The sequence below is a fragment of the Haemaphysalis longicornis genome, unplaced genomic scaffold (genome assembly GCF_048455015.1).
Source record: "Haemaphysalis longicornis isolate Haplotype H1 unplaced genomic scaffold, Haemaphysalis longicornis Haplotype H1 scaffold_3, whole genome shotgun sequence".
Taxonomy (NCBI): Eukaryota; Metazoa; Arthropoda; class Arachnida; order Ixodida; family Ixodidae; genus Haemaphysalis; species Haemaphysalis longicornis.
The window spans coordinates 22434586-22455134 of NW_027526335.1; the positions used below are offsets into that span (position 1 = coordinate 22434586).

Genomic DNA, 20549 nt, shown 5'->3' on the forward strand with positions numbered 1-20549 from the left:
ACATTTTGCCTGCGCCGTCTGGTGGGCTTGATGGTCGAAAACAGCGCTTTAGGTTGGTCGCGTGGGGCGTCGATTTTTACGCCGCCTATAGGGAAGACAGGGAACGTCCAAGCTTGAGAGGCCTGTGCTAACTTTAGCCTCGCCCCAGCATTGGTTTAGTAGCTGTTGCAGACGGCAGACGTCGCCAGCGGAAATCGCGTCCTACTCTCGCACTAAGTGCTCACCAGGCTTCGTAGCACATGGCGGCAGCATGAAGGCGAAACGTAGCAAGCTGAAGTCGTCAACTAAGGCTGGTGCCAAACCAGCGAGTGAACCGGCAAAGGTAAACCCGTTCGAAGTGAAGGTGAACAAACAGAGGCATGATGTGCTGGGAAGAAAGTCAAAGAGCGATCGTGGCCTTCCGGGCGTTTCAAGAAACAAGGCGATCAAAAAGCGCAAGGAGACCCTTCTGCAGGAATACATCTTGCGGAACAAATCAAGCGCTTTCTTGGACAAGCGGATCGGTGAGTTTGATACCTCCATGAATCCCGATGATAAAATGGCGGCACGTCTAGCCCAAGAACGTAAAATATCGCAGAAGAAGAGCGTCTTCAGTCTTAACGAGGAAGAGGAGCTGACACATCTGGGGAAGTCTATAAACGATATGGAGACTCACGACGACCCCCGCAGTGATGACGAAGACCTCTACGACAAACTCGGGCGGGATTTTGCCGATAAAACCAACTTCGGTGGCTTTCTGACGAAGGCTGATCCGAACAGCGACGCTGTCAAATCTAGGCGAGAAGCCATCGAGAAGCTCATCGCCGAGTCAAAGAAACTCAAGTACGAAAGGCAAGTTGAAAAAGACGAAAACTTCGAGCTCACTGAGAAACTTGACAATGACTGGAAGGAATTCCAAGGTCTGCTAGCGGCATCAAAGAACAAGAAACGTGCGGCTGCTGGCGAGAAAGAGGCCAGCACGGACGACTATGACGTGCTAGTGAAGCAGCTCCGGTTCGAGCCATTGGCAGGGCAAGCTTCTGAAAGAGTGAAAACGGAGGATGAAGTAGCCCGGGAAGAGAGAAAGCGGCTGGAAAAGTTGGAAAAAGAGCGACAACTGAGGGCCCAGGGGAGCGCTGCGCAGAAAGATACAAAAAGGCAGTTCGCCTCTGCTGATGATCTGGACGACGGCTTTTACAAATGCGAGAGCGTCACAGCGGCAACTGCCGCAAGTGAAAGCGAGGATGAGCTCGAAGGTGACACCAGCGGCGCTCATTCCAAAGAAAAGTCCGACGCCAGTGATGCCGAGTCGGATGGAGAAAATGAAGACGGTAGTGAAGAGGATGAAGAGTCAGATGGAGATAGCTACGCTGATTTAGCATCTGACAATGAAGGTGACAGTGATAACGAAGGCTTGGAAGATAGATCCTCTAACCTGGCACAGAAGCCCAAGCAAGAGGCCGAGCCCATTGCTAATGCGGCTTCAACAAACGACCACAAGCATAAAGCAGTAAAGCAGGTTGCTGCAGACAAGAAGCCCACAGCCGTTCGTGACGTCCCCGATTCCGAGGAAGCGTTTTCAAAACTGATGCGGAAAAAGACTGCCGACGAAAAATCTGCTCTCATCGAGCACATGATCGCGAGCAATCGGACGACTGCGGCATCACGAAAGAAACTGGAGATGCTCTTTGTGTTTCTTCTTCAACACCTCAGCGACACAGCGGACACTGACATACATTTGGTGGACAAGTTGTGCCCGCACATATACTCCCTCGTGCAGCTGTCTCCGGTAGCCTGTGGCCGCTTCCTGCTGGATGTCATTTCTGAAAAAGAAGAAGAGCTGCAGGGCCTCTTGAGCAAGAAGGCAAACCACACTGTGCCCTTCCCAAGCTTTAGCACCCTCGTCTTTTTGAAGCTTGTGGGACAGTGCTACTCAGCATCAGATTTCTCACACGTGATTGCCACCCCGGCAATGCTCTTTGCCAGTCACATGCTTACCTGTTGTGCACTGAAAGACCCCGCAGACTTCTTGCGCGGTACCTTCGTGGCCAATGTTTTTCTCGAGTACATTACGTACTCTAGGCGCTTCTCTCCAGAACTGCTGGCCTTTCTTGAGAGGCTGTTACGTCATAAAGCCTTGAAATTTGAAGCTGACAGCCCAACCATTCAGGGTAAGCAAGACCTTAAACTTTCGCTGAAGGCTTTGGGAAGCAGCCAAGTTGAGATGAATGACGAGCTCAGGGTTAAACTTATCCATGCGGGCGTGAAGCTTACTGAAAAGTGTGCAAGCCTGTACGAAGCATTGCCTTCTTACCCTGAGATCTCAGCTTCCTTGCTATCGGCATGCCAGGCGCTCGATAGCAGAGCCTACCCCGAAAGCCTGAAGGCGTTGGTAGAAAGCACGTTGGCGAAGCTGAGCGAGACAGTGGAACGCAAGCCGCTGAGACCAAGCAAGAAGCCACCACCAATGAAACGGCTTTTGGAGCCCAAGTTCAGCATGAAGTTTGACGGTCGCAAGCACTTCATGGGCGGCGAGAAGAAAGCCGAGCTGAAGCGGCTCAATTACAAGCACAAGAAGGAGATGAAGGGAGCGATGAGGGAGATCCGTAGGGACAACCAGTTCTTGGCTCATCACGTTCTCAAGGAGCGCTTGCAGAGGGACGCGGAACGCAAGGAGAAGGTCAAGCGCATCTACCAGGAGCTGGCAAGCCAGGAAGGGGAGTTCAAGGCTCTCAAAAGGAAGAAAGAAAAACTGTCAAATCGCATGTAAATATATAATTTGCTTCCTTGTCCACACGTGTTGGGTTTATTTTGCACACTAAAAACAGGAGCAAAATGAGTTAATACCATCCTGTGAGAAGTGCCGTGCTGTGGAAATGGAAGCACGATCACTGAACGGCAGCTTTGTTTAAGGGCACAGGGTAGGGCGAAATTTAAAATAAAAGAAAGACGGTTTTTTTTTTCTTCGCAATTTAGAAAGTTCAGTTCCCTGGCTGTGCACATTTCCCATATTCACTTTTCTTAGAAAGTCGTGTTTCTTGCTCAAAAACAGTTTTTCCGTAAGCAAGTAGTAAGTGACCACATCCTCTTTAAGAATTTTTCTCCGTGTATATTGTCATTTTGTTCATAAAGAAACTTCCAGTTCCAGATCAAAACGCTTGCCTGGGACCAGGTGTATTAAGAAATTGCTTAGCTACCATCGCATAGCTGATCTTTCAGTGAGGGCAATCCAAAGATGCTATTGCATGTTTTTTCCACATTTTCCTACAAAGCCGCGCACGAAAAAAACGTCTTTTTGGGGCTTCAGCCTATCAAGATTGCAAAATTGGATGCTGTTCTTTAATTCAATGATGATAGCAACACACGAGCCAGCATTTCGAAATCATTTGAAACCTGAACGTAACACCACCCTCAAGTGGCTGAAAGAGGTAGACCGCAAGCAAAAATGCTTTGCGAACAGAGCGGTATCATGGTGCACAAAATAGGCAAGGAAGGACAGACGACAGGCTGAAAAGCAATAAAAAATGACTTTGACGGTGATTACAAAGCTGGTGCTTTTAAATAAAGGGCTCCAGTGGTGCGTTTGGGAAAAAAAGTATCGTTTTTCACCTCTTTTTTTTTTACTTTACACTCAATTATCCCAAAACTGTTTTTTATTACAATATTTCCTATATCTTCCAGGACAACGAGCTGATTTTTTTCCCCTGTTAACTACATAACTTGTCACACCTACTGTACTGGAATTGAAAATATGCACGAACGTTTTTTTTTTTTTTTTTTTCCCACAACACTATAATAATGCCAACATTTAGGTACTAACGGGCAGAAAATCATAAAAAAATTGAAATTTTCGATGGCTTTTTCTAATCCTGCTACAGTTAAAGAAAAAGAGTCCAAAATTTGAAAGAAAATTATATCTATATTATGTAGATACCTTTATTAGATGCCAAGAAAAATGTACCTCATAATGGCCAAAAATGCATGGGAAGTGTAGGGCTTACCCTGTGCCCTTAAGTTGAGGGCGAATTTTTGAACTGACAGCAGTTGACATGTTAAGACAAGAACTCTTAAATGATCATAATTGTGGAATTTTTCACCCAAATGTACTGCACACTCACGAACACCTTCATTCTGAAGTACACTGGAGACAACATTTGATATCTGTTGAGGAAGTCAATTGTACTGGCAATACGCAAACAGAAAGGTAAGTTCTCCTGTTTCTGCCCAGAACTTTTCTGTGATGCATAGTAAGGTGACAATTTGTAAGAAAAGTAGTGTGTTCTAGCGCAAACGCCAATTGCTACCAGCTTCACGTTGCCAGCTGCATTGTCTACATGCATTTCTGTTGTCATACACTTATTTTGGCATCATAAAATGAGAAGATAGGGGGTTCGGAAATTGCGGAGCTTGGAGAAGGGGCCAGTGTCCTGGTACACTAGTGTTTTTAACTTGGTGAACAACTTGGTCAGTCTGCTTTCAGAGTTTTGTTGCCTAACGAATTTGGGATGCAAAAATAACACTGTGCTGCCCAAATTTACGTTGGATGAACTATCTCAGTTTGTGCAGCAAAGTGATATATTTGTAAACAAGGCACACTGGCACATTCATACAAACCAGCCATTCCTTGTTTGCGGTGTTCCTTTCAGGTCAAAAGAGCCACTCTTTCAAAATGTTGACTATGGCTGCGATAAGGTGGCCGTAGAGAGTTACGAGTGAGGGAAACTATTGCAGCTTTGGCTGTTCTAAAGTTCACAGTGATTTACAATAATTCACATGGGAGGAGGCAGAGGCTGTTGTGAGGCAGCGTCCACACCTACTAGTTCTACAGTCAAACCCAGCTATAACGAACCCGGATAGAGCAAATTATGCTGTATATCGAACAAAAAGTAATTCAGTTTTGGAAATACATGGGTAACATATTCCTTATAACGAAGTTCACATCCGATATATCGAACTCTGCGTGCCTAGAATGGCCGCCAAAATGCATGGTCTCGGTGCGGCGATTGAGATGTTGACTGGCCGCGACCACGGAGCAAGAGTTGTGACTTATACATTGCGCCTCGCACGGGGCGACATGACGCCCGACACTTTCCGTAACTGTTTCCGGCGCGCGGGACTCTCGACGGAACCCGCGCAGTCAGCGAGTCCGTACCAAGACAGCAACATCGGTGAACTGTGGGAAGAGCTCCCCCAAATTCCTGATGATGTCGTGAGTGAAAGCCGTCCGACGCTTATAATGAAGTGCTTTCGGCAGTCAATGTGCTCCGCCAATGCTTCTTAGATTTTGGAGGACGCGGACTCGAACTCGTGCAAATAATGCTATGCTAGTTGAAGCCGCCAAAACGAAAGTGAAAACAAAAATGACCGCTTTTTTTGCAAAGTAGGCAGTTCAGGTGGAAAGTAGCTTTATTACTTGCAATAAACGGATTTTTTTGGGTATGGTAACGGCTGCTTAACTGTGTTCGTGTCTGTATGCGGGAATGGTGGAGTTCGGGAGGGAGAGGGGGCTCCCGCGGATTGCGAACTTGTAACGATAAGTTCGTTATAGGCGGGTTCGGCTATATCGAACTATTGGATATATCGAACTAATCGTGGTGCATATTGCAATTCGCTATAAACGGGTTTGACTGTATTAGGTTCACGTAAATTTTGGTAAGACAATTTCACATTTCTAGCTATGGCGTACAGCAATAGAGGGAAGGTGGTGAGATTTGCAAATACTGTGCCCCCTTTGTTGGCACCACAGGCTCAATCCCACAGCTTAGAGGAGGCCAAATAAGTTAAGAAAAGAGCCGCCTTTCTTATGGCTTCAGCCTTTGCTAGGCTGTGAAGCCATCCCAATCACCAATGGAAAAATGGTTGGCCAGTTAATCTTTAAGGAACATAACCTGTGGCAGTTGTTCCGTTTCTGTGGCTCTACCTTGTTAGCAAGGCCGAGTGAACAAGTGTAGCAACTGCCGTTCCTGCTTACTTGTGCTTGAATATTTGTGAGGCTCTGACAAGCAAGGCTAAAAGTTAATTCATCAAAGCCATCTTTCATGTGTAAATTCAGTGTAAAGACCTGCGGAAGCCTTATATTGATGTGAAAGGTGGCTTGTTTAGCACTGCAGGCAATGCTGCTGAGTGCTGGACGCAGTCACTTACCAGTTTACTCACCTGGTGGTTCAAGGAATATACGTAACCTCACCAAGCAAGCCCTGTCTCAATTGATGATTTCAATCCACAGTTTAGCCTGCCCTGACAAGAGATTTTAAGCCACTGTTTTCAGTGACTCATTTACACTGAAATTTTTTTTTTCCCTGAAACTTCTTGCTTTTGTTCAAGAATACTGGCACCTTGTTTGACAGTGATAAATTGTTTGCCAATTCACGTTGGGGGTCAGTGCATGCTTGTTTTTTTTCAGCAGCCTGCATTTGCTCTTTAGAGAGCCTTTTGCAATTTGAAACTGGCCCCAATTTTTTTTAACACATTACAAACAATGGGACCATTTGAAACGATTTTTACGGCACAGTGCAATTTTTCTCAAAAACAGCAACTCACTACTGTCTTTGCTGCTTTGCAAGGGAAAAAAAATGGTGGGCATTGATCACTGGAAGCTGGCCATCACGTCATCGCAAAATCTCGATTCAATGGGTAACTCGTAAGAGGCAGTGACGGTTATCATCCCTCCCTTCCTCTCAAGAAGCATAATCACAACTCTCAAGAGTGACAGTGCAATGTCACCGGCTCCTCAATGATCTGAGGCGTGAACTCGAGATAAGTTTTAAGTCCCAACATCCATGACATTCACAAGAGAGGAGCAGGGGAATTGGCCATGCCCCTTTGCAGTGAGAATCTTCCCTGACTGTCACCTATGTTGATAGAAAAGAAGTTCACTCCTTCTCAGCTACAGGTGAATTGGCCATGAATTCTTTTAGAGGAGCCATTAAATTCAACTTATGACGGCAGCTGTCGTCATTTGCCAATCCCCCTCATGCGGTATGTGCGTACCGGGTAGGTGACTGCAGTCACTTCACTGCCCCTCTTTGATCTAGAATCGCGAGATTGTGTTCCCTTGTGGGTACAAGGCCGGCATTTCCTGTGCACACCCAACGCCATCTACTGCTTTGCTTGGAATACTCCTACTCTTTTATACTAGTGCTAAAATAACCTTGCCGTTCCGACTTAGAGGAGCTTAGGTGGAAGAGTCGTGGGGTTTGGAATGAAAGCCTTGGTTTTGGGCCCCAGCAACGCCAGTAATTTTTCTAAGAGCTGTGATTTTTTTCCATTGTAAAATGTCATCTTAGCTCAATTCTGCACATTTATTTATTAAAATATGTGCAGAATTGACCTCTAAAACAGACACAAAAATACAAAACTTTTTATGAAAATAATCTCGTATCTTTTATGTCAGTTTAGAGGTGCGGCACAGCATATCAGCGTGTGCAACATTTTGCATTGCCTCGGAAGTGGCCGGCTTGTACCTATCTTGGAATGAAATATCTCGCTGAATCTTTTGTGACAATCATCGATGTTGACGAAAAAAGTTGTTCACACCTCCTCAATCCTCACCTAACGTTAGAGAGGTGCAGGGTGAATCGTTCACAAACTGATGGAAGCTCTTATCACAGTTAAGGGGGGACGTGGCTTTCAAATCAACTTTATTTCTTTGTAGATTTTGATTGAAATTGGCACAGGAACTGGAAATGCTTCTGTGATAATACCATAAAAATTTCAGAGTAATATTTTGAAAAATTTGTATTTTTAAAACTTTATGTTCACCTTGTACCGAGCTTGAGCGGCTTCTAAAACATGATAGAAAACTTGTTCGAAGTGCTTTCCATTTCCAAATAAATGGACAAGGTCGTGACAGTCTGATTTTTTTTTTATTGCAACACAATTTTTTCAAGTTTTCAGTTTTTGAGAGGTGAACGTACAGTGGCCATGTAGACCTTGAATGACTATTTGAATAAAAAATTCACAAAAAAGGAAGTCTGGAAAACCGGGAGTGTCACGACCTGAACTGTTCATCAACATATCTAATGCAAAAAACGAAATCCCTTGAGTGGGTGTGTGTGAAATGTGCAGGAAGATTTTGATGACCCGTCGTGGCTGCAAAAGGTCTTGCCGTGACACTATAGCAGCTTTGCTGCAGCAAAAGAACTCTCTAACTGTTCAGCCTCAATTTTTTTTTTTATTCAGGCATAGAAACTCTTCACTCCACAACAGTCTTGAGTCTACATTCCCAGAGTGCTGTCTCCCTTACAGACAGATGCAGTCGTTCACTCACTCACTTACAAACATGAGCAAAGTAACTCCAAAATGCGAATAGCCTCTGCATACCTTGAGATCCACATAACGCCGATCTCAACACACGCGTAATGCTTCGAGGCAACAATATAGTTTACCTTGGGGGTGCTGGCAAGTTTGAGCACTAGGAAGTGTTGTCCACAATCAGTTACCCACAATGAACTAAAACAATGCAAACTTCAATTGGCTCTCAAAGAGGAAACACTTCTGGAAAAATGCATAGCAAAATACTACTTAAAAATTCATTGCCCCACATTTTTTCATCGTCCATTCCACAAGAAAGTCAGTGGAGTGTTCTTATCATGTAAACATAGACATTACAAGTAAAAAATGTATAATGCCATGTAAAAAAACTAGCAAACATTCTTCCAATGATCTAAAGAAAAGTTTTCTGAAACCCTCACAATAGTTCGCAGGCTCAATATCAATTCATACAAGTCTTGTGTGGTACACTTTTCAGCAGCTTTTGTAATTCTGATATTTTCTTTTTTTAACAGCACAAGTGTAGTTGTCACGGGAACAAGCTATCGAGCGCTGTTGTACATGTGTATTATTTGCACACATGCTGCAGGTATAAATATAGAGCACTTTACAAGCAGCCAAAAAGCCCAAGTTTACGAAAGAAGACGCACAACACTTCAAGAAAAGGGCGGTCTACATAAAACTTCCTTGGTTTTCCACACTAAGCATATACATGTACAATATATTATGTTTTTATATTGGATGAAATATGCTACACCTATGTATGTATAGTATGTATAAGCCAATGTGGCACAAGAAGCAGCAGCATGTACATAACTCAGCACTTTCTTTTTTTTCACCAGGCCATAGTGAGAACCTTTGCAATACATCGAAAAAGCTCACAGCACACTAGATTCCATCGCAGGACAAAAATTTCTTTTCAACACACTTATACATTACTTTCAACAGCAGCATTCTTCTGTTTTCGTTCAAAAGGTACATTTCATCCCCATTTACCTGAACGCAGCTCAGTATCAAACTTCATAAAATGCCAAGGAGGAAGTTCAGAGAAAAAGAAAAAGAGGACACACAAGGAAGAAATAGCTCTGAAGACTATACACATTCTTTTGTCAGACTCGGCACAAAATGTATCACAATAAGACTACGACATTTTCGTGAACAACAAACTAAATGTGCTAAATAAACAACTTTGTTGAATCGCTTAATTAAAAACAGTGGGGCACCAGAAAACAATACAATTGTCCCATTTAAAAATTTACACGTATTCTACGAAGCTTCCTCCCTTTAAAACAAGGCCTCGCAAAAACAACCGCAGGTTGCCAACATTTTAGAATGTGGCCAGCCTGCCATGCCTAGCAACGTTCGGGAGGCTTGTGATGTTTAAAAAGAAAGAAAAGGCATCGTTCCTTGGTGGCCTGCGATCAAGATAGGTTCGCATACACGAGTGCAAGTCACTAATCACTCGTTGAGGGCCACTTCCCAGACGATGAGATGGCTGCGCTCGCCTTTGGTGACGCCCTGGTGAAGCTTCTTTTCAGCAGAAGCCCCAACACTCGCAGAGATCCGGTCGCCGCTCGAATCTTCGTCTTCCCCATCCCCTTTTGGGGAAGGAACGGTGAATGCAAGATGAATCGAGAATTAGTACAGCCGTAACATTGAATGTGAACGTCTTCGACAGAACTCTATCTGGTTGGGTTAAACTTGAAGGGGCAAATACACCAACCAAGGGCATTTATTGAAAGCGGTCCCAACGTTTTGGAGCCTACTTGGCTCCTTCATCAGGGGTGACTACGTAAAACAAGAAGCAGCAGTTATATGAAGTGTCTTCTTGTTTTTGTTTTTCTTTTTACTAGCATCTTGCCCTTGTGCGTGGATGGCAGGAAGGGCTCAGAAGAATCTATTCAGCCCTTCCCGGTTCCCTTGTATGGGCCAAAACTCGAGCAGTACTCTTTCTGAGTAATTGGTTTCAGTGCCAGTCACCTGCTCACCGTCTAAGCCAATCTTGTGGTCAGCTTTTTCGCAGTGTTCGGCCGATGCTCTGCACTGAAGGTCTGACTTGCGAACGTCGTTTTTATGTTGTCGGAGGCGTTCCTGGTCTCGCCAACAAACTAAAGGAACATTTGTGCTCAAGCAATTTTGTAGATGATCCTTTGGGCTTTTTCTTTTGGTGGACGCTCTTCCGGTCGGGGCATCAGCCGTCCAAGTGTTGACACTAGCTTGTGGGAGACAACAATGCCTTCCTTCCGAAGAATGCAGGATAATGTTTCACGCGTTCCTTTAACATAAGGGATCTCCGGAAAATATGGGTGGGTAGTCAAGCATAGGAAAGTGGGGGGGGGGACGTCCCGGGGGAGACAGGAGAGGGGTTGTTGACCGGCGGTGTCAATTGAGCGGAATTTTCATAGTTACAGCCTGATCGGGGGAGACGGCGCTTGACGCACCGTATGAAGTTGCTTGTTTATCTATTTTTCTTCAGGTCCAGGATTACAGCTTTTTCTTCTTTCTTCCAGTCTTCTTCTGTTGAGCATGCAGTTCTAGCTCTAAGTAAGAAAGCTGAGACTACAGAAGATTTGTGGGAATTTGGGTGGTAGGAATCGAATTGTAGGTAGCGGCCACTATGGGTGGGTTTCTCGTACACTGTGTTGGGACCGCTTTCAATAAACGCCCTTGGTTGGTGTATTTGCCTCTTCCTCAGCCGTAACATTGTGTCATCTTATTTCAATGTGGCATAGCACTGAAGTTGGACATGGGCCAGTGAATTCCCCCGTTCCCAGAAATAGTGATATGGCGGCAAACTATACATTAACCAGCAAATAGCTCAGCTAAACAGTATGTCGTTTTGAAACCAGTACATACAACACTGTGTTCCATTACCTGAATCTTATAACATGGCAAAGGCCAACTCTATTTCGCAGAACGGCGCAAAAATGGCTACCATCAAAACCAGAAGATTACCAAAGCGTGCAAAAGCACCGGGCAGATTGCAGAAGCTGGATGTTTGAGTGTTGCAAAGCATCCAGAAATAAACAAACGTAGAGGCCTACGTACAATTAAAGTGATGCTGTCAAAAATTAAGCCATACATAAACATCAAGAAACAACAAGGGGTAGTTCATTTCTCAATATTACCAATGCCATCAACGGCACAAGCAAGGTTCCCACTCACCAACTCTGAAGTCGATGTAGCCTTCGCCGCCGGAGAGAACCAGCATGCACTTGGGTGAGGCATCCTCCGAGCCCAGGGCTATGTTGCCCGTCTTCTCGTCTCCCGTCCCTTTCATGTCCGACGCAATCATCCCACCCGTGCCTGCAGCAAAAATTCCCTCAGCCACTCATCACACAGCTTTTGCAGCATTTGAGAGGTTTGCAGCTTTTGCAGCATTCTAGACTACTTTACAGGATTTTTCGTGGGCAGCTGTAGGTCAATGAAATTTTTGTATGGCAATAGCTATATATATATATAAGGCATTACTGCTGTCATGATCAAGCGAGCTTGCGGTGTGCTGGAGGCTACGAACAGTTCTCTAGAATTTGCAATGGTGAACACAGGTGCAAAGAATTCTCAACCATGCAGGGCAGTGCAGCAGTCTCCAAAGGAATTACTGATCGGAGAAGGGACTCGCAAGCTACACAGGTGAACGCAGTAGTCAAGGACTCCGCAAAGTATCGACAAGTTTTGAGTAGGCTGATAAGGGTGGCAGGACGTTTGCACTGGTGGCCATGCTTGAATTACTGCAACGAGTTGCAGTAATTCTGAGCAGCTTTATTTCTTTTTCAGTTGCAACCACTTTGGTGAATTCTTATTTGGAGTGCAATGCCCCCACTCCCTTCAATACGCCAAGTTCCTCTACCCATACTAACAGAATTCTGCCAAAATTTTCGATTGCTTCATCCCCCCCAAAATGAGCCTTCCCACCTAACTTCAAATAAATGGGGACCACATTACGACAACCATTTCACTGAAAAACACACTTTCGTGGTCAAAAATAATCCGGATCCCTCCACTACGGCGCGCCTCATCGCCTGCGCTGCGTCGGCGCGTTAAAACCCCACAATCAATCAATCAATCAATCGAAAAACACACTTTAACACAAAGATGGAAGGAACTTGAGTCTTCACAAAACTGCACTACTGGTCAGGACTGGATTACTTGCCTTGGCTGCTGAATGCAAGAGGGAGAAAATGGCTTCAAAATTCCTAAGACAAATACATTGGTTAAAAGGGGCCACATTCTCCAAGTCTCTCCCACAATCTCAAAATGCTGTATATCACCGAACTACTTCACAGGCAAAAATACTCTCACACTGGCACTGTTTAGCATAGATAGCAAATGGTAAAAAATTGGGCATACATAGGATTACATTGCAATACACATTCTACTGATGAACACTGCAAGGACTTCTTATTTGCAGGTGTTTTGTCACACTATTCCTACAGTCCTCCTGTATCTTTAAATGTGAAGATTATATTGATAACCTGTAATTTCAAGTAAATGAACCAGAAAAAAGAACACACTTTGTCACTGTCTCAGTTCATCCAAAGGCTGGTTTCTAGCTCAAGATGCAGGTTTAAAAGCGAAATAGTGTCGCCCTTTCGAAACAAAATTCACTCTACTCACAAGCTCTCCATGCAGAGCAGAAAACCCCCTGCACTTAGTTTCGGCTTTTATAAGATAAAAAAGTGAGTTACAACAAAGAATCAGCTCAACACAGCTAAATTTGTGGCTCAAAAAAGTGAAGGGTTTATAAAAACTGCGAGACTGGCCACTTTATTAACTCCCAATTGTAAGGTGTCATGTGGCTTTGCACACTAGCCACCGAGGCTGAACATGAACATGTGGCTAACCATGTGGCTAAAACAAGTGGCCAGGTGTGCAGCTAAATATGCAACAAGCCCGTGTGCAAGGCCCCCGTACCAGGCACGGCCACGAAGAACTTGACCGAGTCCCTGTGGCCGTGGAAGGAGAGCTGTGCCTGCGCCATGGAGCAGTAGGGCACAAAGCTGCCCGTGGTGATGTTCTCCCGGCTGTCGCTGTACACCCGTACCACCGAGCCCGGCATGCGCGCCCCGCCGCTCGCCGAGGGCGTGGTCGCCGCCGACTGCTTGTGCCCTGCTGGGAGCGCGCACAGGTAAACAACGCCTCCTCAAGTCACCACACACGCATGTTCCTCCACTGAACAAACACTCGACAGAGAACGGTAAAGGTTACAAAGGTGCCCCTTTTTTACTGCGCAGTATGCAGCACAGCCTTAAAGCAAATGATGCTTTATTCACTGAGAAATTAATGAATTTAGGTTAAAATGTTGATTCTCCCACCAAATCGAGTGTTTTAATGAAGTCTGCAATGACATCATAAGAACGGATCATCAAGCTAAACTTGGTGTGAAGCGGAGACTTGTTTACTGTAAGTCAACTTGGATGGCGCTACCATACCACAGTGGGCCGTTTTCTGCCTTTGCTTTGATTTGATCCGTATTCGTACCTGGCTTGTTATTGTTCAGGGAGAAAATAATCATTTCGTAAAACGTGCTCACTTGACAAGTATTGTCCCGTAAGACGCTGTCGCTTACGCCAGTCGACCAGCGTCGTAGACGACCCCAAAGAGCTGCAGTGCTGTGCAGCTAAAACAAGCATAGTGTGCGCAGTACCAACAGCAGTTTGCATTGGTACTTCTATGTTTTCGTGTGCTTTTGTAACTTCCACTGTTTATCCCACCATTCTTATTGCTATAAAAAGAATGTGCCCTAAATTTAAACACAGTTTGTTCGGCAAGCTTGTAAGCTCTGCCGGCCTCAGCCAATCGCAGAGCTGGCTGGTATGACATCATAGGTTCTGTTGCGAGAAATGATCGAGCTAGTTGGCCGCATGGCCATTCCCTTTTTTCCTACTTATGTAGCTTATTTGAGCGAAGTTTACGTTAAGAATGGTGTCAGTCTGATTCTAACGAGGCCATCTTTTGAATGAACCAAACCCTTGTTTTGTCTGCATGGCCCCTTTAAACGGGACAACGAATGTGCTTCTGAAGTAAGAGCACAGCATTAGACAACACACTACAGCTGCAGAGTCGCTCGGTGCACACAAAACGAGCTTATCCTGTACGATAGGTGGAATCCAAGAAGATGGATATTTGCATGTACATTTGTCCTGTTTTCCGCCTGTGCAACTCCTTGCCTTCACCCAGCGGGGGGAGTATGATGCAACAGTGCACTGAGCGTTTGGGCATGCAAGACTTTGTGAGGCGGCAGAGGATTTAGAGCCAGGCGCGCAATGCACTTGCAGCTCACTTTCGGAGAGAGGCACGGAGATGATGACCCCGTTGCCCGTGCCCATCCACAGCCGGTTGCAGGAGATCAGCAGGGCCGTGATGCGCACAAAGGAGAAGCCCAGCTTGCCCGTGCCTGCGAGGGAGGGTGCATGACACCCACTAGCACTAAGCACGGCAGCGCCAGAAAACCAAGACAGTCTAACTCGGCTCACCTAAGGAACGGCATTCATTCCTTATCTGGCTGATGCGGACAGCATAAGCACACACGCAAACACGGAAAGCAAAATTGTGGGCTGATTCCTCGTTGAAAGGAATTGCTGAAGAGAAAGAATGAAGCACAGGCATACAGTGTGCTTCACTTAAATTGACAACGGAACTTTTTTGCAATGCGCAAGTTAAATACAACGCACGCAGTTTTTACTAGCTACAAGGGAAAAAAAAGGAACGAGAAACAAAAGTGCAATTCTACGACAATGTGATACAGAAGCTTCCATCAGTTGATGTGGAGATCACAGGGTAGTTGAACCTCGTTATAAGAGACACTGATGTAAGAGACAAATGGGTATAAGAGACACTATTCACCCACATGGTTGGCTGCCCTATCTTTCCCATTAAATTGACCTCTTTTATAACAGACATCGGATATAGAAGATTGGTTATAAGGGACAAGTCATCCTGGAACTTTAATCAGTAATCTCGCTTGTAACAGACATTTTAACTTCAGATGCAGAGCCACCAGTCACTAATTGCAGTTGCTTCCATTCTGGAAACACAGGTGGACGACAGACGTCTGCAGTCACTATTTATTATAGCTTCAGCAAACACAAAGTGGTTCAGTCAGCTATGAAATGACGATAAGAAGCCCTGCCAATGTGAATGCAACTTACAGAAGTGGTTGAAGCTTACTTCCATCCATTGGATAGAGCGCGATTGCACATGCGGGCTCTCCCACTCGCGTAGCTCCCAATCAAGAAGCATCGCGGATGTTGAGTCCTGCTAGCGTAATGAATAGCCTGAGCACACAGCGGAGCACACAGCGGAAGAAGCTGTGTGCTCTGGCTATTCATCAGGCTTGTGAACTCAACGTCTACGATTCATCTTCCCCAAACAGTGAAAGGAAAAAAGCTTGTAGAATCGGTTGTAAAAAACAGTGTAAATACAGTCATGAAGCAAACAAAGATTCAGAACTGTTTCATAAATTCTGGGGGCCAAACATAAATTAAAATGAATCTTTTGCGACTTGCTGTAGCGTTCTTTTGAGCTTATTTTAGTCGTACGGTGCCCACATTGAACTAGGGTCTGATTAGTAAGTGAAAACATGGTTCCCTGCTTATAAGAGACATCTCGTATAAGAGACAGAAACTGCTCCCCGGTACGTGTCTCTTATAAAGGGGTTCAACTGTAGTTTGAGTGGACAGCAGCAAAGGCAACCCCGGCAAGTGCAACATACCCAGCATCTTGGAGACATAGGGCTCGATGTCGATGTCCTGCAGGTGCTGGTACGTGTGGACATTGTACAACCGCAGCGTGCTGTCTAGCCGAATGGTCACCCAGACTCCGTCTCCCACCCAGGCCATCTGTCGGATCTGGCTCTCCTTCCTCGGGTGGGCGTCAAACGAGTGCTGCGCACAACAGAGGTTACACCTACGCATCAGGACACTCTTCGTCCACTTGCAGAGAATGAAACCACTGCATACATAACCATCAAGTGGACATATGCCACTGGCTTGCAAAGTCAGATAAGAGCCGAGTAACCAAAAAACGAATTAGTTGCTCATTTCGCCAGCACGTGTGCTGGCTTGAGTACAATGTTAAATTGTATCGGCTGTTGGCCCGGTGCCGCTCACTGGGCAGCAGCAAGAAAAGAAGCAGGGTCACACTCACCTCCACAGTGAGGGTCTTGGGGTGAACAACGTGAATGCGGTTCCGATAGCCACACCACACTTTGGTGTGGGCAACCGTCATACAACGAATAGAGTGGTGTGGCTTCCCAAGGTCAAGTAGGTGATAGTTCCTCAGGTCCCACTGGCCATCTGGAAACAAAAACACGCATCACGTGGAAAGTGCAAATGAGCACTCGGAAAACCATCAAGGCTTGGAGAGCGACAAGCAATGGAATACTACACAGCCTACCTTGCTTCCGATGGAAAATCGCCACAGTACCGTCGGCCAGTGCTGCAAACACCCGGCCTTTGACATGGCTGGAAGAAGTTGTACCTTGTGTTAGTGTCCTTGAATCGTAACCAGAAATAATTTGTAAGCTCATTGGGCCAACTCCCCAGGGTGTCGTTTCCGTCACTTACACAATGCTTAGCACGGAGTCGGAGAGTTTGACAGAGTCGATGCACACCCTCCATTGTGCCACAGAAGAGTGCATGTAGATTCTGGAAAAGATAACATACGGAGCAAACACGTCACTACTCTTCCGGTGGCCCCCTTTTTTGCATGAAGTAGGTAAGCCAATTTCATAAAGAAATCATATAGCTGAAAACTATGCGATGATTTATTTAGCACTTTTTCTTGATCTTTATTTCAATATCAGTTGAGGTTGATTGTGCATTGTGGAAGCAGGTGTCACAAAAGGAATATGAATTTTTTTCAGAAAGGTACCGTATTTATTCGAAAATAGGTCGAGCACGAATATAGGTCGACCCCCTAAAAATTGAAGTCGCCGAAAAAATAATAATATATTCGATTATAGGTCGACCCATACTTTTAGGAAAAAAACTTGAGGAAACTTTTTAAAACTCCCATTTATTTACAACGCGGTCACCTCACTGGTCGGAGCCACACAATGCGTCGTCGTCGGAACTTGCGCCGCATGCGCCGCAGTTCATTACCCACCCCCGCCCCCGACTGGCCTTGAAGGCTGAACGGCCAATCCCGCCTCGCAGCGCTAACTGTTGAGCTTTGGTCTGAATATCTTCGCCGGACACTCGGTGTCCTTTCGCACGCTTCTCTTCCACGTGCAGCCGGAGTTTTTTCTCGAGAGCATCGTGCCTCCCACCACGAAACGCACGACGCAGTCCCCTACAAGCAAAAAGTTCGTCCCGCTGTTTCCGCCATGCCCTGATCAGCTTTTCATTAACGACTAACTCTCGCTGAGCGGCGCAGTTGTTCAAGTTCTCAGCAAACAGGATCACCCGCCGCTTAAAGTCCGACGTGACATCGCGAAATGCGCACGAGAAAATGGTTGTGTGCGGAAATCACGACGAAGCAAACACAAAGAAAGCGCATGAGACGGAGAACGGGAGATAGTAGAGACAGCGAGCGAAGCAGGCAACCATCTCTATGCAGGCAACGCCGTTCCGTTCACGAGGTGGCTACGCTAGGTGGCGAAAGTCACCTAGCCAAGCCAAAGACACCAAGCCAAGCCAATCTGGCTCTCTAGCCAGTACGTAAGCTCGCTCGTGTCCGGTTCGGCCGCAGGTAATGCGCGATAGCCGGCAGTGACTGTGGGTGGTTTTCTTACGCTGATTGTTTTGTTATTTTTTTCTTTATTTTCTTGCCTGTCTTTGTTCTAGATGCTCCGCGCTGCCGCCTCAAATTGAGGAGCGCCGGGCGCGACGGAGAAACGGATCGCTCGTTGCGCCCGCCATTTTTGATCACGACTATAGGTCGAGGTTCTTCGGTCACGATTATAGGTCGACCCTCAATTTTTAAGCACATTTTCGGAAAAAAAAGGTCGACCTATATTCGAATAAATACGGTAATGTCCAAACAAAACTGCCCTCTTATTTTCTCCACCTTTCTGGGCAAATGTGGAGAAGTTCTTTCTGGATCTACATGACCATGGCAGTCGTCAACTGCAATTACATGCCAGCTCATTCAAGTTAGAGGTAAGACAAACTTTCAGAGAGAGAAATTGGCTGCGAATCTGCTCACTTCGCTGCAAATGCTGTCAAAAGACTACATTCGTCAGCCGCTTCTGCCGTGTAAACGCCTACCTGTCACGCTCGTCCCCTCCTGTCTTGCTCTTCCCGCAATAAACACAGTGAAAATTTGCTCAAGTCAATTCAATTTTCCCACGTTCCACTGCTCGTGCGCCATCTAGTATTGGAACCTTTCACTTCTGTTGAACTTTTCAGAATACCGCCACGAGGTCTATGGGCATGAGCCCTATTTGTATTTTAGGTCAAAATATTGTTTTCAACATGTATTTTTTATTTGCTCTCGCTAATATCAAGTGCACACCCATTTTCAATTGAACAAACATTGCCCTTTGCCTCAAATATGCCTAATGTTTTCTTTTTGCTCCACAATGTTGACAGGCATGAAGTATGGCAACGGATTTAGTTGTTCAGGAAGGTTTTGCCTGTACGGAGCGGGCGACACCTACAGCGGGCGTGCTGCTCTACCTTGGCAGCGCCACCATCGGCCGTGCCAACGTCCTGCGGTGGGAGAGCTCTGCCACAGCCGTCTGTTAGACTAGCGTTTGGCCATGCAAACAGTGTAATCCAACCAGCTGGATTGTGCCGGACAGACTTTTCCGGATTTTTATTTGCTCCAATGAAGAAAAGGGCATCAAACTCCACAACAGCAAGCCCGTTTTTGGCGTGTCAGAGGAACACAACTGCACTCAGTGCACCACTGTCGAGGGTTGTTGCATACGCCAAGCAAGCATAAAGTCGTCATAATTCTTGTGTGTAACCATTATTATTTATTTCACTTTAGCGTTGTCTCCTTGTAAATTAGCAAACGTTAATGCGACCAATCGACGCAAGTGGCCCATCCATCTTCGTCTTGCAAATACGAACGGTTTCTACCTATGACTTTGGACGTGGGAACCAGCGCATTCTTTTCGTAAAGAAAGAGGGTGCTTTTGTTCTTTAAAAGCCGGCTTAACAAATTGAGCATTCTGCTGATTGATATGCTCAACGAGAAAGACGGCTACTTCGCGCGAACATCACCTTGAAAGGCCCAACTATCGTGTTCTTCGGGAATTCCACTTTGCTGTACAGCGCCGGGTTTAGGTTTCTCGTTGCTGCTTACAGGTGTAAGTTTCGCTGTCAATACTAAAATGCTGAAACAGCCTCTTTTAACAGCTTTCATCCTTACCTTTCGTGCTGCTTATTTTTTCATCATGCTTCACCATTTTGCTCAATTTTCCATGTTAGGATAGACTGTAGGTAGACAGACACCTGTCCACAAAGCGCCTGCCAGCCAACCACCCAGAGGGGGAAAAAAAGTAGAGGTGTGCCAGTATTCGAAACTGCGAATAGTACTTTGTGAATAGTGTTTCCTATTCGATTCGCAGCGCAGATTTACCGTTTGAAATATTTTAAGTTCGCGGAATAAAAATAGCTCTGAGGCACGCACATGCCAACTGAAGGTTCACTGTATGGCGTGCCCTTTTGGGTTGGCTTCTTCGCACCATGCTGAAACTCTGCATTAACGCCTAACACATGTGAGCATTGCGTGCAACAAGTGTACTCTAACCAGGGGCGTAGCCAGGGGTGGTGTATTGCTGTCAGAACACCCTGCGAAATTTTTTTAGTGCTGTATCTCCGCCTCCCCTTCTTTTCGGCCTTTATTTCTCCAGTGCTATTTACCCACTGCATCGATTTATTAAAATATACAAACAAAAATAAGAACAGTGTTGGTTTGTTGGTTGTGTGCCGTAGGGCTGTGCTTACTTTTAATTCAGCGCACTAAACAAGAACAAAACAAATGGCGGTCACCAAACACGAAACAGCTGACGAGTACTCTATTTGGACGTTTATTTTTCTTTACCTAAATTATTGGCACTGGTGACTTTGTTGGTGTGCGCTATCGCTGTTGCTAGTAAACAACAGTTCATACAGCTAGGTAATCAATAAATAGAGTGGCTTGCAGCGAGTGATCTAAAACTGCGACGACTCGAAGAAAAAAAAAACAGTCCCCGCAGTAGAGACACAAAAGGAGGTAACATTGACGTTGGCAGTTGCCAACCAAATGCACACTCATTGTGTCAGCTGGGATTGGCTTACACGATTCCCAGACATGAAAATATTTAATTGATAAGTAATAGCGGAAACAGACTGAACTTTCATAAC

The 20549-nt window shown here is 45.5% G+C and overlaps 2 protein-coding genes across 17 annotated transcripts in view; one reads left to right on the forward strand and one right to left on the reverse strand.

The window, feature by feature from the left end:
- Positions 1 to 208: 208 nt before the first annotated feature.
- LOC144174131 (nucleolar protein 14-like) lies at positions 209 to 2771 on the forward strand. Its single transcript, XM_077702601.1, has one exon. The coding sequence runs from the start codon at positions 251 to 253 to the stop codon at positions 2747 to 2749; it is 2499 nt and encodes an 832-aa protein (XP_077558727.1). The 5' UTR covers positions 209 to 250; the 3' UTR covers positions 2750 to 2771.
- A 5078-nt stretch (positions 2772 to 7849) lies between these two features.
- Syd (JNK-interacting protein syd) overlaps positions 7850 to 20549 on the reverse strand; it is a 42931-nt gene continuing 30231 nt past the window's right edge. For 11 of the 16 annotated variants that reach the window (XM_077702616.1, XM_077702613.1, XM_077702615.1 and 8 more), the window contains 8 exons: positions 16818 to 16898; positions 16648 to 16745; positions 16399 to 16547; positions 15965 to 16136; positions 14534 to 14647; positions 13165 to 13362; positions 11416 to 11556; positions 7850 to 9848 (listed from right to left, as the gene is read on the reverse strand). In XM_077702616.1, the coding sequence (XP_077558742.1) occupies positions 9709 to 9848; positions 11416 to 11556; positions 13165 to 13362; positions 14534 to 14647; positions 15965 to 16136; positions 16399 to 16547; positions 16648 to 16745; positions 16818 to 16898 (1093 nt within the window). In that variant the 3' untranslated portion in view covers positions 7850 to 9708. The remainder of the gene's footprint in view (positions 9849 to 11415; positions 11557 to 13164; positions 13363 to 14533; positions 14648 to 15964; positions 16137 to 16398; positions 16548 to 16647; positions 16746 to 16817; positions 16899 to 20549) is intronic. The other 5 variants (XM_077702609.1, XM_077702617.1, XM_077702603.1 and 2 more) reach the window with 4 other exon arrangements.